General features: G+C 42.5%; 1 protein-coding gene across 1 annotated transcript in view; it reads right to left on the reverse strand.

Annotated features, from left to right (window-relative positions):
• LOC126272606 (integrin alpha-PS4-like) overlaps positions 1–16,691 on the reverse strand; it is a 493,607-nt gene that overhangs the window by 352,447 nt on the left and 124,469 nt on the right. Inside the window, exon 10 of the mRNA XM_049975549.1 lies at positions 7,420–7,531. Within this exon, the coding sequence (XP_049831506.1) occupies positions 7,420–7,531 (112 nt within the window). The remainder of the gene's footprint in view (positions 1–7,419; positions 7,532–16,691) is intronic.

The raw sequence follows: 16,691 nt of genomic DNA on the forward strand, positions 1-16,691 counted from the left end.
GTAAGAAAGTTTCTAAAGATAATACGAATACAGTAACTACAAAAACATAGGGCAATAGATACGATACGCCTTTGGGTATCAAGAGGACGATATATAAAGCCTATAAACCGAAGAAAAATGTTATTCAAAGGCCCTTCACAAAACTCAAAACGTTTTCGTGATATGCAGGCCGCCAATGGCACCAGAGTTAGTATACAGATATTTGGGGATACCATGGGAACTGAAAGTGAAGGTTAGCAAAGCAAAAGCAGTAATTCTGAATTTCGTTTTTAAATGTTGCTTTAAAAATGAATATTGCAGATGCTGCTCGAGTTTAGTACTCGCTCCACTCCAAAGATGAGTGATATAGATGTTAGCGTGAGTGGTGTGGAAAAACAGCTGAGACTGATAAAACTGAACAAAAGTGTAGGGCCCGACAGGGTCCCCATCAAATTCTATATACTGTTCGCAGAGGAGGTAGCTTTCATTTTAACCACAAAACACTGTAGAGCGCTGGAAGAAAAACAATGCCCATTACATGGAAGGAAGCATAGGCTGTATTGGAAGAAAGCACAGGTTGCACTGGAAGAAAGCAGAGGTTAGGTCCGTCTCCAAGAAGATTAGCAGAAGTGATCCACGAAACTATCGTACAATATCCTTGACACTCATCTATTCTGGAACCTTAGAACATTTCCCGAGCTCATATGTAGAAAGATATCTCGAACAGAATGACTTCCTCCACCAGCATGGATTCTGAAAACAATGGCCGTGCGAAACCCAAATTGCGTTATTCTCACTATACGCCTTGAGAGCCATAGACCAAGGCAGTCGGGTGGATGCAGTATTTCTTGAATTCCAAAAAGGATTTGAATCGACAACATACCAACGCTTGTTAACGAAAGTACGATTCATGGGGTACCAAACAAAATCTGCGACTTGATAGGATGTCTTGGAAGGGAGGACATAAGAAACATATCTTGTTTGGAAAGTCATCAACAGATGTAGAATTGACTTTAGACGTGCCGGGAAGTGTTATGTGAGCTTTGCTATTCATATTGTATGTTAAAGATATGGTAGATAATATTAGCAGTATCGGTGCTGTCAGTTCCGTTTTATAACATTTGTCGCTTGGCATCTCCAATCTTATTAATGCGTGACTGAAATTAAATCTCACTCTTCTATTGTTACAAGGAGCCTCTGGAGGAAGGATGAGCGGGATAATGAGTTTTATTAACAAATTATACCTTTTTGATCCACCTTCCATCCCGTAGATTCTCCTGCGAGATTAGATGGATGGAGCAGTCTGTTCTGAAAGTTCCACGGGTAACTAGAGAATCAATACTTTCATGCATGAGCCATGGTAGCCTAACAGTATTCTGGTATCAGGTAGTTATAACTGAAATTCAGCTTCTCGCGGAGATCCTGTATGGGCTGTAGTTATCTTACGGCAGAGAAACTCGGTGGATATGCTGATGCGTTAATGCGGAACCGATTTACGCTAGAAAAACAAATTAATTTCACATTTGGCCACCAGGTACAAATCTGACGCCTATACTCTTTGACATTTGACAAGCCGTAATGTGAGAAGAGAAGAGAGACCGTGCGCTGTTAGCGAAATTGTTTTATGTGAACAGCAGCAATTACAGCGCTGCATTCAGAGAGTATCGGCGCTGAAAGGTCTGAGGAGAGGCCCGATGCCATTTAATGGTTAAAAAAAGATGATAATGAAATTCGAAAACATAGGTGAGCCTGGTGTGGCGCCTGAAAAGAGAAAGGAGTCGTATCCCGGTGGAAGTTACTGATGCGGTTGCTGTAGCTGTAACTTACGATGCAGCACGTACCCCGGTTAGTGTTAATGGTCGTGCAGTGCAACTGAAATCTCATGATCCGCAACAACGTTGTTGTTGTAGAATTTTAGAACACGTATTATGTTCGAGTATAATGACTTTTCTGGAGACTAGAAATCTACTCTGTAGGAATCAGCATGGATTTCGAAAACGACGGTCGCATGAAACCCAGCTCGCGCTATTCGTCCACGAGACTCAGAGGGCCATAGACACGGGTTCACAGGTAGATGCCGTGTTTCTTGACTCCCGCAAGGCGTTCGATACAGTTCCCCACAGTCGTTTAATGCACTAAGTAAGAGTATATGGACTATCAGACCAATTGTGTGATTGGACTGAAGAGTTCCTAGCTAACAAAACGCAGCATGTCATTCTCAATGGAGAGAAGACTTCCGAAGTAAGAGTGATTTCAGGTGTGCCGCAGGGGAGTGTCGTAGGACCGTTGCTATTCACAATATACATAAATGACCTGGTGGATGACATCGGAAGTTCACTGAGGTTTTTTGCAGAGGATGCTGTGGTGTATCGAGAGGTTGTAACAATGGAAAATTGTACTGAAATGCAGGAGGATCTGCAGCGAATTGACGCATGGTGCAGGGAATGGCAATTGAATCTTCATGTAGAAAAGTATAATGTGCTGCGAATACATAGAAAGATAGGTCCCTTATCACGTAGCTACAAAATGGCAGGTCAGCAACTGGAAGCAGTTAATTCCATAAATTACCTGGCAGTACGCATTAGGAGTGATTTAAAATGGAATGACCATATAAAGTTGATCGTTGGTAAAGCAGATGCCAGCGTGAGATTCATTGGAAGAATCCTAAGGAAATGCAATCCGAAAACAAAGGAAGTAGGTTACAGTATGCTTGTTCGCCCACTACTTGAATACTGCTCAGCAGTGTGGGATCCGTACCAGATAGGATTGATAGAAGAGATAGAGAAGATCCAACGGAGAGCAGCACGCTTTGTTACAGGATCATTTAGTAATCACGAAAGCGTTACGGAGATGATAGATAAACTCCAGTGGAAGACTCTGCAGGAGAGACGCTCAGTAGCTCGGTACGGGCTTTTGTTAAAGTTTGGAGAACATACTTTCACCGAAGAGTCAAGCAGTATATTGCTCCCTCCTACAGATCATGAGGATAAAATCAGAGAGATTAGAGCCTACACAGAAGCATACTGACAATCCTTCTTTCTACCGTCAGGTGGCTTGCGGAGTATGGATGTAGATGTAGAACGTTCTGAAATTGCTCTTCGGATTCTGGCACGGACTGAAGTTAATTAATTGTGGCCGGGCAATATTCTATGCCGAAGTGTAACACTAATAATACTGCTTCTTCTTCTTGTTCTTATTTTTTTCATTATTAATATCGTGATTACTCTTAACCCTTCGGCACGTCTGTTGTAGTTCTTTATTTTTATGTTACTATTGTTTATATTTATTCTGTGAAACTACAAATGTAGTCCAGAGGTAAGCTACTTGCAAATAAATGAAGCAAAAACGGACTGCCAATAGCTGGCCATCTTTCGTGTTCAGTACCCCGCCATCTCTTATTAATACATCGCATAGATTCAAACTTTACGTAGCCTTGATCTCGTGTAATAATGAAAGCTTCCTTCGGACATAGAATTGATATCAATGGTATTAGTGGACCAATTTAACTGAAAAAGATTCAGATCTTTAATAAGTCCACAGACCTCACACAACCTAAGTAACACATAGATAATGTGAAATGAATATATGGTACTTAAAATATCCCTATTTATTTGATATTACATCCTTGAAACCCTTTATAATCACAAAGCAAAATTCTGTTATTAAACACCATCTTCTACTCTGTGAAAAAAATTGCTCCTATATCAATCACATTTTAATAATCCATCAAAAATATGGTGCAAATATTGGCAACTTGTTTTAAATATTCAGAAATAATATTATGCACTTCACAGAAAGAAAAATGTAGTAGCGTATGACTGCAATATCAATGAGTCACCGTTATAATGAGTCAGCTCAAAGAAAAATCTGCATGTAATACTTTCCAGAATTATGAAATGGAATGATCACATAGGCTCGGCAGTAAATGAGGCAGGAGGAAAACTTCGATTTATCGATTTGATACTGAAAAAATGCAGCAACTCTACAAAGAAGACTACGTACGAGTGTTCTAGCTTAGAATATTGCTTAAGAGTGCAGGCCGTTTATCAGATGGGACTAACAGGCGACACTGAACGCATACAAAGCAGGGCAGAACGAGTGGGAGTACGACACGGAGATGCTGAAAAATTTGAATTGGCAGACGCCTGAAGCCAAACGTCACATATACCGCGAAAACTTAGCTTCAAGGATTATTTCTCGTTTCCGCAGGGACTGGAAAGACGAGTTACGCTAATTACAGCTTGAACAGAGGCATTCAGCAATAATTCTTGCCAGTCTCAGTGAGTAACACAACACATATGTTCGAGAAATAATCCACAGGGAAATTGAAAAATGTATCTTGAGAGTGCGGTCTGGTTACAGAGCCTTTCCGAAAGACCGATGTGCGTCGACAAAGGACCAGCTGACCACGGACAACAGTATAGTCTTTGCCCATTAGTAGGTAGAAAGGGGCGGACACACACCCTGCGCTGCAGTGCTGGTCTGGTACAATGCCGGCTTCTGCTACAGTTTGAAAGATGGCCACACTGAAGTACTTCATAATTCGATAATAATTCTATGTTTCAAAGTATGACAAATCCGAATATATTAGCTTACTTGCAATACTGAGGTGCATTTATTAAGATCTTCATATTACTAATATGACAAAAACTGTAGAAGTTAGTTGAACGGACTTACCACATATACTTACCGCAGCCAATGCAAATTAATAATTGCTGAACGCTTCATGCGATCTTTATTAACGAAGTATTGGATGATAGTTCAGGATTCTAATTATCATTTTGACAATCACACATTGGTATACATTTTATTTACTGCATTATTGCACTTTATATCTTTCTATAATATGTCAGATCATACTATCCTCTACAGGTTCACAGCTAGTGAAAGCGGTATGGCAATTCTTGCGCCTACCCATACGTGAACATGTTACGTTTATATATATTATTAACTCTTTCTGAATGATAACTAACAGTTATCTTAGACATATTAAAATCTTAGTAACCTAATAACGGCAAATGATCAGTAAGATATAACACCATAAATAGACTGAGCGTAAAAAGACGCGTCAACTGAGCAGGCCAAACTTATGTTTCATACGTATTAAAGCGAATCCTTTGTTATTTGTTATAATCACGTAAGTGCTACACCATGTTTAACTACTTATGTCTATGCTTTTAAGTGTACAGTTTCGTGTTTGGTCTCTACAGAAGGGGTAGAAAATGTTTTTTACTTCAAGCCATGTGTCTAATCTGTTACTTGATTATTATGCAAATAGTGGTTCATTTTATAGATTTTAGTAGCTCTTGCTACTTAGTGGGGGAGCAAGTATTTCTCAATGGCGCGAGCGGCGAGGCTATCAGACATTCGGATGCGTGGAGTGGCTATTGGGTGTAAGGCAGGATTTCTGGAAGAGACAGAGAGTTGAAACACTTGGTGTAGACTGGTGACAGGGGCAGTTAGCGTCGCGACTGGATAGAGAGAAGGCTTCCTGTGGCGATATGATAGAGTCAACTTTGTATCGAGACGAACAGAGGAGAGACTTGATGTTACAAAGCAGTCAGTCGGGTAAAGTGACAGAATATCAGGGACAAGCGGCCGTGAATGCTTTAAAATTTGCTCATACTTAGTGAAACTTCGAGGCCAGTGGGACATAGACTCAATGTGTTAGCATGAACTTCAACTGTGAGCTATTATCATGAGATATGCTTCAAGAAAGTTATTTTCTTGCTGTGCTGGGACTATTTGTGCCTAGTTCAAAGCGAGGAACTTCGTTATTTGACGAATTACTAATGCTTTGTTGATTTTTGCGGAATATGCTACCATTCTGATTACACAGATTTATGCTATCTTAACTACTGTTGAATATTACCAATCTGTATCTTTTAAACTGAATTATTGTTGGGCCACCATTTCTAGATATTCTTTCATGTGGTTGATTGGGTAAGTTATCGGTTTATACATTGTATATTTTTGGTGGCGTCTAGATCAATTTCTTATCAGAAGGTAATAACCTTTCACCGCCATATTATTATTCATTTAACTGAAAATTGTGTTCATTTAAATTTTGCTTAAGGGGGTTAGGTCTTCAAACGGGCCGACTTGGAGCGGGAGAGGCACCACAGGACATTTTAATTTCCACTGTCTATACTTTTAAAAATAAATTCATAAAACTTTGTCAGCATGACCAGGAAGGATTCAGAATTCACACTCATAGCAGAGGAAGTTCGAAAACACAACGAAATGATTTTTTTACATGTGAAATTTCATCATTTTTTTCACTTACTAATGACAGTATTTGTTGCTATAGGTACACTTTTCTTCATAAGTAAGAGAGATTCTTCGACGAATTTTGCACAGCATACAAACCATACTTAAAGGTGTATGAAACTCTAGAATTTTACAAATCGATTGAAAACTGTGGTAAAAATTGAGGTAATTAACTATAAAATTGGTGTTTATCCTAAACATGAAGTTTTAAAATATAACAGTTCATTCGTTTATTTCATAAATTAAATAAATTCTAGAGTTTTAGACACCTGTGCGTATGGTATGTATGCTGTGCAAAATTCATCGAACAGTCTCTCTCACATATGAAGAAAAGTGTACCTATAGCAACAAATGCAGCCATTGGTAAGTGAAAAAATGATGACATTTCGCAGGTAAAAAATTTATTTTGTTATGTTTTCGAACTTCCACTGCAATGAGTGTGAATCCTGAATTCTTCCTGGTGATGCTGACAAAGTTTTATGAATTTATTTGTAAAAGTATAGACACCGGAAATTAAAATGTCCTGTGATGCCTCTCCTGCTCCAAGTCGGCCCGTGTAACGTCCTACCCCCCTTAACTTGCCAGTGCTTTAGCTATGTAGGGTCGAGCCGTGTACGTCTGATTTGAAGCCCATTAGTCAAGGCAGCTGAAATAGTGCTTACTAGAGGCTCACAATGTGTAAATGCTATTTTAGATACCTCACATAATGGTTATGAAAGCAGACGTGCACGGCTCGACCTTATGACAACGTTGAAGCACATTTTCAGAATAGAGCCGTGCGTAGTCCAGATACTAACTGACTACCTATCCCTCAACTCTGGTTCGTCACAATTATGGTTTCTCGTCAGAGAAGCTGATTACAAAATATACTTACGTTCATTAACTCGTAGTATCTCACAGTACGCAACTAGAATGATAAAAAGCCCTAATAAGTGGTACAGTGGGAGCTACCGCCTATCAGGAACTTCATATCGATTTGCAAAGTATAGATGTTGATGTAGGTGTAGAAGTTAAAATTTGCTCGAAGTTTATACCTTCATTCGTGTAGAAGGTTTAGGCATAGCAAAGCGTCTGAATCTGTTTGAAACACGCCGCATGTTGCTGCTTCATAACGGTGTTAAGAATCAAGCGACGTATGAGGGGCCTGTGGAGAGCTGTGCTGCTGCTAACCTTGGAAGCCGTCGCCATCGATGTCTCCCACAGCGGCGACAGACGTGCCAAACTGGGAGCGCGGTGTGCCGTCCCCCTCCAGCGTCACAGCCGGTGAACGCAGGTTGGGACCCTGGAACACAAGCACAAGGCCGTTGCCTACAATGACACAGACAGTAAGCTCACGTCTGTAGGTCCCTGTTGTAGTGCTCAGGGAATAACAGAGTAGTCCACGTGTAGATACACTATCTGATTAACAGCATCCGTGTAGAGCGGAATTGGCTTCTAGGTGCACGAGAAGCGTATCTGCAGTGTCAAAGGAGGCGGAGAATACTGTGGTTTTCAACTGTAACAGTAGAAGCCCACTACATTGATGAGCCAAAGACACTGATACACCTGCCTAATATCCTCTAGGGACTCGCGAGCACGCAGAAGTACCTCGACCGATGTGGCATCGACTGGACTAATGCTGGATGGTTGACACCATGAACCCTGCAGGGCTGTCCACAAATCTGCAAGAATATGAGGGGATGGAGATCCCTTCTGAACAGCAAGTTCCAAGGCATCCCAGATATGCTCAATATGATGGCCAGCGTAAGTGTTTTAGCTCAGAAGAATGTTCCTGGAGCCACTTTGTAGCAATTCTGGACGCGTGGGGTGTCTCATTGTCCTCCTGGAGTTGCCCAAGTCCGTCGGAATGCAAACTGGACATGAATGGATGCAGGTGAACAGACAGAATGCTTACATACGTGTCACCTATCAGAATCGTATCTAGACGCCCCGTATCACTCCAACTGTACACGCCCAACGCCTTTACAGAGCCTCCACTAGCTTGAACAGCCCCCTGCTGACATGCAGGGTCCATAGATTCATGAGGTTGTCTCCATACCCGTACACGTCCATCTGCTCGATACAATTTGAAATGAGACTCGCCCGAGCAGCAACATGTTACCAGTCATCAACAGTCCAATGTCGGTGTTGATGGGCCCAGGTGAGGCGTCAAGCTTTGTGTCGTGCAGTCATTAAGTGTACATGAGTGGGCCTTCTGCTCCCAAAGCCCAAATCGACGATGTTACATTGAATGGTTCGCACGCTGACGTTGATGGCCCGGAAGGGTTGCAATTCTGTCACGTTGAACGATTCTCTTTAGCCGTCATTGGTCCCGTTCTTGTAGGATCTTTTTCCGCCCGCAGCAGTGCAGCAAATTTGATGTTTTACCAAATTCTTGGTAGTCGCGGTACACTCGTGAAATGGTCGTACGGGTAAATCCCCACGTCATCGCTACCTCGGAGAGGCTGCGTCCGATCTCTCGTGCGTCGACTATAACACCACGTTCAAGTTCACTTAAATTTTGATAACCTGCCACTGCAGCAGCAGTAAACGATCTAACAGCGGTGCCGGACACTTGTCTTAGGTAGGCGTTGCCGACCACAGCGCCGTGTTCTGCCTGTTTACATATCTCTGTATTTGAATAAGCGTGCCTATACCATTTTCTTTGGCGTTTCAGTGTATAAATGATTTATTCGTTTCCAAAGTGATATTTTCCAAAGTATTACATCTAGAAATACGATTGATGTGTGAACAGAACAAGAATAGTTAACTCTCCGAGGTCGCATGGGGCCCACCAGTTACCGTTATCAGTGCAGTGGTTTGAAAAATGGCGATAAAGAAAGAAAATAATTTTCTTGTTTTGCAAAATGAAGCAATATTCTTTTCATCTTGCAAGGTCAGTTGTCATTCAGAACGAGCTCCGCCCTGTGTGGAATTTTCATGGACCCCTCCCCCCCCCCCCCCCCCCGCCACTCCCGCCCCCCTCCACTGGCTGCAGGCCCTCATTGCTTTTTCAGACACAGTCATTCTTTCTTTTTCACAGTGTTATTCATCTCCAAGGCCTCATTTTTACATAGCAGACTTACTCGTATGTCTTTTTGACATGAATACGTTGCTGAGACCAGAGCTAGGCCACATGTGGGGCACCGGTAAGTCAAATAGTATTGAAACTTTTACAGTGCCACACATTAATCATGCAACTAAAATCAAGTTACATATAACTAAAATCTCCTCACTCCCTCCCATTCCCTGAGCGAAGAGGAGCGTGCGGTGCGAGATCTGTAGCAACTTGAGCATTGCATTGTCAGTGGTATAGTCGTCGCTTCTGCTGTACAAAGTGGATGGTCACAGGACAGCGAGTCACTATCGTATAAAGACTTTTTTTGTTGAAAAGTGTATAAACCGCCAGTGACTGTTAAGTGTGTCTGTAGTAGGAAAAACGGCTATGATCGAATATCGAGAAGGCGTGCTTTCCGATTTGCCATGATTTTGATTTATGGGTCAGAATAAGTAGCTTTGAAAGGACGTTTATTTATTGGAGTGAAAAATAACAGTTATATGCCGAATAAAGTTGTTAGAACGCAAACAGTGTGAAATACGACTAAACTGGATAAACAGTTTGTGCATTTTAGATGCTTCAATCCAAAATATAGTTTTACAGATTTTTCGTATTATCTTAAATATTAATATCTATTTATTATGGCTTCAACACCGACAAAAAAAGGCAATGAGGGAAAACTTAAAAGAAGCCACAGACAAAACAGAAAAAAAGTTTAGAGGCCCGTGAGAAGCAGAAGAAAAATACAAATAGTGTTAATGGCAGCTCCAAATGAGAGGGAGTAGTGGGAATTGGGGAGGGGGGGGGGGGGGAGGGTGCCATTCATCGTTCCATGTATAAACACCCATTTTAATCACAACGTTTTGATTCAGAAGATTATGGCATGTGACGAGCAGTGCGTAGTTTACTTCTGCTTGTTACAAAGCGTTATTCTCAACGGTACCACTACAGTTACGGTTGCACCATCATATGCTGATATTTATTTTTATATCCTTATTACGAAATTTTTCTCTTCTGTGGTGGCTCTCAAGATGACGTAGGTAGATAGGAAGTGTTATGCAGTTGCATGGTAGAAACAGAGTGGCCAACGCTGCCACTTGCGATCTTTCCTATTTTGAAAGACGCAGACATCTGTTTCACAACCCTGTAGACAGTTTCCAGGAAGACAATAGATTTTGTGAATGATTCGTATTTACATCTTATTCCGACACTTCTTCATCTACATAGTTTGCGTGTTTAGCTGAGTGGTAACATGCTTGCATACCCTGCAGTGGGCCCGGCTTCGATTCCCGGCCGGGTTGCAAATTTTCTCCGCCAATGTGCTGGGTGTTGTGTTGTCCTCATCATTATTTCATCATCACCGACGCGCAGGTCGCCCAATGTGGCGTCACCTGAAATAAGAGTTGCACCAGGCGGCCAAATTTCCTTGGACGGCGCCTTCCGGCCATCAGTGCCACACGATAATTTCATTTCATTTTTTTCATCAATAGAAAACTTTCATTACCTTGTTTAACTCGTCCTTTTGGAACAACATTAAAGTACAACATTTTGTCGCCCCCACAACCCTTCTTCCCTGCCCCCCCCCCCCTTTCTGAGAGGTGACGTGGCTCGCCCTCCCCCTCCCCTATTCCCTTCCCCCTTCCCCCTGATGGGGCTCGTCCTCTCCCTCCCCCATCCTCCATCCCCTCCCCCTTCCCCCTCCCCCCTCTCTAGAGCCAGTCCTGTACCCACAATGTAAGAGAATGGGCCACTGAAAATCCTCAAGAAATTATGGTGCATGAATTAGATTCACGAAATGTTAATTCTATGTCACAGACGAAGCTGTATGGGCCGTTTTTCATCTAAGGAAGGACTGTGATCGGTAACTCTTACCTTAATATGTTGCAGTTGTAGTTATTTCCACAACTGAACAACGATTTCCACATAGCTGGTCTGGGCATAGTTATGAAGATGAAGTGGCTCTATTCCCTCAGCCTCCCAGGTCACCTGACCTTACTGCTTGTGACTTTTTCGTTTGGGGTACATTAAGGACTGTGTTTAGTTGCCCCAACTGTAAGAACTCTGGACCAGTACAGAGAACGCTGCTGTGATGACCATTGACAGAATGCTGCTACCACTTGGACGAGTACAGTGTGACCAAACGGAGAGTCATAGAGCACTTGTAGGGAGAAAAATGCGAACTTGGTGAGTTTACAGTTCAATTCATGCTCAGTCGTATATGTGTATCTAATACTTTGGAAAACAGAGAACTCAGAAAACCAATGAATAATATATAGCAGCCCAGTAGAATGAGTCAGTCAGGAAACCTCAGTTTCTTTCAACGTGGACTAGTCATCAGTGACATTTCATCCCTTCTATAGCTGGGCAAGTCCCCTGTTGTTCCTGTGATTTTGAAGTGGAAACGCGAAGAAACAACCACAGCTGAACCAGGACCAGGCAGTCCTCATGTAGTGACATACAGGGAACTTCGACCATGGTGGAAGGTGGCTGTAAAAAGATCACGTGAAATCAGCGAAAGGAATCACTCGTGAATTCCATAGTGCTGCCATCAGTGAAGCTAATACGGTGACTGTGTTCAGAGAGTTAAAAATGGGGTACAACGTTCATACATCGCCTCATAAGCCACACATTTCTGTTGTCATTGCTAAGAGACGCTTGAGGTAGTTAAAGAGTGACGCCACTGGACAACAGATGACTTGAAACGGTTGGTTCGGAATGATGGATCACGTTATGGCAATCCGATGGAAAGGTTAGGGGCGAATGCCTGGAGAACGTTACCTGTCAGCATATAGTGCGAACGGTGAATTACGGAGGACGTAGTGGTGTTACAGTATGGTGTGTTTATCGTGCTTAAGGTGTGGTTCACTTTTGTGCTTAAGGAAACGATAACCGGGGAAGGATCTCATTTTACAGCACAGCATACTGCCTGCAGTATAGGAACAGTTTGGAGACGATGATTGATTGAATCAGCATGGCAGTACACTCTGTCGCATAGCACCGTCAGTGAGGCAATGTTGTTTGTGGACAATAACATTCCTGAAATAGACACCCTTGCCCACAGCCTCGACTTATAGCCAATGAAAAATCTCTGGGATGAGTTAGAGCGTCAAAGTCACTCCATATCTGACAATCTTCTCTGGTTTCGGCTGTTAAGGAAGACTGGGCTGACATTCCTCCACAGGCATTCAAATAAATCCCTGAAAGTGTCATCAGAAAGGTCCAAGACGTTACAAAGGTAAAAGTTGGACATACCCTATATTAATGTCCATTAGAAGGGTTGTAGATACTTTTGATCAGATGGCGTAGAAGCGAGTTTGAAAAGAAAAAAGTGTTACTGCACTACCGCAGTTTCACGAGCTTTACTTCGTTAGGAAGAACCATAATATACACTTGGTGTTGTACCCGGAAGGAAAGGCTGGATAAAGGCTACTGTGGCAAGCATATGGTGGTATCCACAAATGTATACGTTGTGACATAATTCTACCGAATTACCCGCGGCTTAAGTTCGATTACAAGCTATCGGCCTTTATCTTATTTATTGCTTCAGATGGGAACTCTTTGTAAAGTAGTTATTTGTGATGTTCCGTAACAGATACTGTAGCCCAATGCATAAAATTGCCTGAAATTGTTTATCCCGTTCTCTTTTCACTCGTGTGTACTTCATCAGCTTTGTTTCCGTGGTCCTTTTTGATAAATTATTCCCAGATTTAGTAACATGTATTGGAAATCAATACCACTTCTTTTTCTAAATTACATAATAGATTTGTGAGGAACACTTCAATGGACGAATCGTGCAAAACCTGATATGACATTACCACTTGTCTTAATTTTGAAAGTTTTTATAAAGAGCTTTTGAAGCAATTGAGATATTTCAGTCGAAACATAACATCAAAATCTTGTTTCTGATGAGCTGTCTTACTTAAAAGACGACGTTTTCATTACAATTAATTAGTTAAAATAATGGTAATTCTCGTAATACTTTGCCTAAACAAAATACAATTTAAATTTCATAATCCTCTGATCGAACGGGAACGTTTATTCACGTAAGTGACATTCCATTTGATTTCTTTGTGTGTACATCCCTCTTTGCCGTTACTCCTTACAATGAAGTGATTCACAGAACAGTCTGCACCTAACTGAATAATTACTTTTTCATCACAAGACATGTTTGGTTATGATTTTCCTGGTCTTTCTCTCATGTCTGTGTCTGTTTTCACACTGACAATGACAAGTCTATGGCCAGTTTTATCACATGTCAGCTATTTAATAAAACTTCCTGGCAGATCAAAACTGTGTGCCCGACCGAGACTCGAACTCGGGACCTTTGCCTTTCGCGGGCAAGTGCTCTACCATCTGAGCTACCCAAGCACGACTCACGCCCGATCCTCACAGCTTTACTTCTGCCAGTATCTAGTCTCCTACCTTCCAAACTTTACAGAAGCTCTCCTGCGCAGGAGTGGTGTGGCTGTGTTTTCCATGGAGGGGGCTGGCACCCCTTGTTGTTTTGAGTGGCACTATCACACACAGTACTACATTGATGTTTTGAGAACCTTCTTGCTTCCCACTGTTGAAGAACAATTCGGGAATGGCGATTGCATCTTTCAACACTATCAAACACCTGTTCGTAATGCACGGCCTGTGGCAGAGTGGTTACACGATAATTACATCCCTGAAATGGACTGGCCTGCACAGAATCCTGACCTCAATCCTATACAATACCTTTGGAATGCTTTGGAACGCCGACTTCTTACCAGGTCTCATCGACCGACATCGATACCTCTCCTCAGTGCAGCACTCCATGAAGATAGGGCTGCTATTCCCCAAGAAACCTTCCAGTACCTGACTGAACGTATGTCTGCAAGAGTGGAATCTGTCTTCAAGGCGAAGGGTGGGGCAACACGCTATTGAATACCTGCATTACCGATGGAGGGATCCACGAACTTGTAAGTCATTTTCAGCCAGGTGTCCGGATACTTTTGATTACATAGTGTATGTAAGTGTGCTTAATAACCACCTGAATCTAGCGCTCACGAAGGGTAGGTGCAGATTGCAATTCTCAGGAAGAATACTTTATCACGAATTTTCTGAGTGGTCTGACGCGTACCGGTACGAACCCTTCTCTTGTACCTACCTCTTCGTCTTAGAACAAAACCTGCAACAAATATCCTCAGTTATTTGTTGGACATACTCCAAGCTCTGTCTTCCCGCACAGTTTATACTCTCTATAGCTTCCTCATACACTGATCAGCCAGAATATTATGACCACCTGGCTAATAGCCGGGATGTCCACCTTTGGCATTGACAACAGCGGCGACGCGTCATTGTCATTGAAGCAATCAGGCCTTGGCAGATCGCTAGAGGGAGTTGGCACCACATCTCCACATACAAATCACCTAATTCCCATAAATCCCGAAGAGGGGGCCATGAGCTCTGACACCAAATTCTATCACATACTAGGTGTGCTTGATTGGGTTCATGGGTTCAGATCTGGTGAGTTGGGCGGAGGGGGGGGGGGGGGGGAAGGGGGGCAGCATGTCAACTGGAGCTCGTCACTGTGTTCATCGAACCACTTCCTCACACTCCTGGGCTTGTGATGACATGGCGCGTTATCTTGTTGAAAAATGCCACACTCCCATCGCGCAACATGAATGTCGTGAAGGGGTTTACGTGGTCTGTGACCAGTGTATGATAGACCTTGGCTGTCATAGTGCCTGGCACGAGCTCTACTGGATTCATAGATGCCCACGTAAATGTTCCCTAGAGTATGATGGAGACGCTGCCAGCTTGTCTCCGTCCCGTGGTACAGGTGTCAAGCAGTTGTTCCACTGTAAAGACGGCGGATTCGCGTCCTCCCATCGGCACGTTTCTCCAGTCTGTCCAGCCTACGACGTCCGACGTCTATAAAGTCGGTTGTCTGCCTAAACCCACGACATCTGGACGTGGTTTCACCTTGGTTTCGCCAAGTGATGAAGACACTCACCACAGCAGTCCTCGAACACCCGACGAGTCGTGTAGTTTACGAAATGCTCGGCCGAGCCTCTAGTCTATCACAAACTTCCCTCGATCAAACTCAAATAGGCCGCCCGCCCTCCCTATTCTACACACGGACAGCACGCTCGCTGATACTACATGCACTGTGCGTGTGTCTGACTAGTAGTCATTCCACGCCAGGTGACGCTGCTATCGCCTGGACGGTTTTATATGGATACTAGGTCGTTTGTCATAATGTTATGGCTGATCAGTGAATAACACGGAAGTTATTACATCACCTGACCTTGTTTTCCATGGTTTCCAAATGTTCCTCTCTTCGCGGACTCTGCGAGGATCTACTTCATTTCTCATCTTATCAGTTCCCCTACATTACCTTATTGACGTTATTAACAAGGTAATGAATGCAAGTACAGAAATTACAAAACTGTATATATTATCATGTAAATTTTTACATTGTTTTTTACAAGGAACAAATGAACACGCTAATGAAAGTGAAACTTCACCAAAACATTAGTAACTGATAAAGAAAAAGAATTTGTGTTTGTCCAAGATGGAAGTATATTTCCATATTATGTTTTATAAAAAGGCGTTTGCAAGACGTTCGAGCTACAAGGGTCCCTCAGAAGCACTTATATTAAAACTGATTTGTTTTATACTGTTACTCCCAAACAACAAGTAGCCCTATTGTTATGCTAATTTAATGAGGCTATTTATTTCTCATTAACTTCATACCCCTGTCCCCCCCTCATGAAACACAGACCTTGCAAAGGCAGGTTGGATTTCGTGCTTCAGCGATACAGATAACTCTTCCATAGATGCAAACACACGGAGGGGTATCTGTTGAGAGACCAGACAAACGTGTAATTCCTGAAAACAGGAAGTAGCCTTTTCAGCAGTTGCAGGGTAACAGTCTGGATGACTAAGTGATCTGGGCCTTGTAACTTCAGCCAATTTGGCCTTGCTGATCTGGGACTGCGAACGGCTTAAAGCAAGGGGAAACTACAGCCATAATTTTTTCCAGTGGCATACAGTTGTACTGTAAGGTTAAATGATGATTTCGGCCTCCTGAATAAAGTATTCCGGGAGTAAAATAGTCCCCCATTGACATCTCCGGGTGGGACTGCTCAGGAAGATGTCGTCGTCAGGAGAAACAAAACTGGTTTCTATGGGTCAGAGGTTGGAATGTTAGAGCCCTTAGTCGAGCAGTATCTTAGAAAATTTAAAAAGGGAAATGGGTAGTCTGATGTAAGACATAGTGCTAATTAGCGAATTTCGGTAGCGGGAATAACAGTATTTCTGGTCAAGTGAACACAGAGTTATAAATACAAAATCAAACAGGGGTAATGCAGAAGTGAGTATAATAATGGATAAGAAAATAGGAATGCAGGTAAGCTACTATGAACAGCATAGTGAG

The sequence above is a fragment of the Schistocerca gregaria genome, chromosome 5 (genome assembly GCF_023897955.1).
Source record: "Schistocerca gregaria isolate iqSchGreg1 chromosome 5, iqSchGreg1.2, whole genome shotgun sequence".
NCBI lineage: Eukaryota > Metazoa > Arthropoda > Insecta > Orthoptera > Acrididae > Schistocerca > Schistocerca gregaria.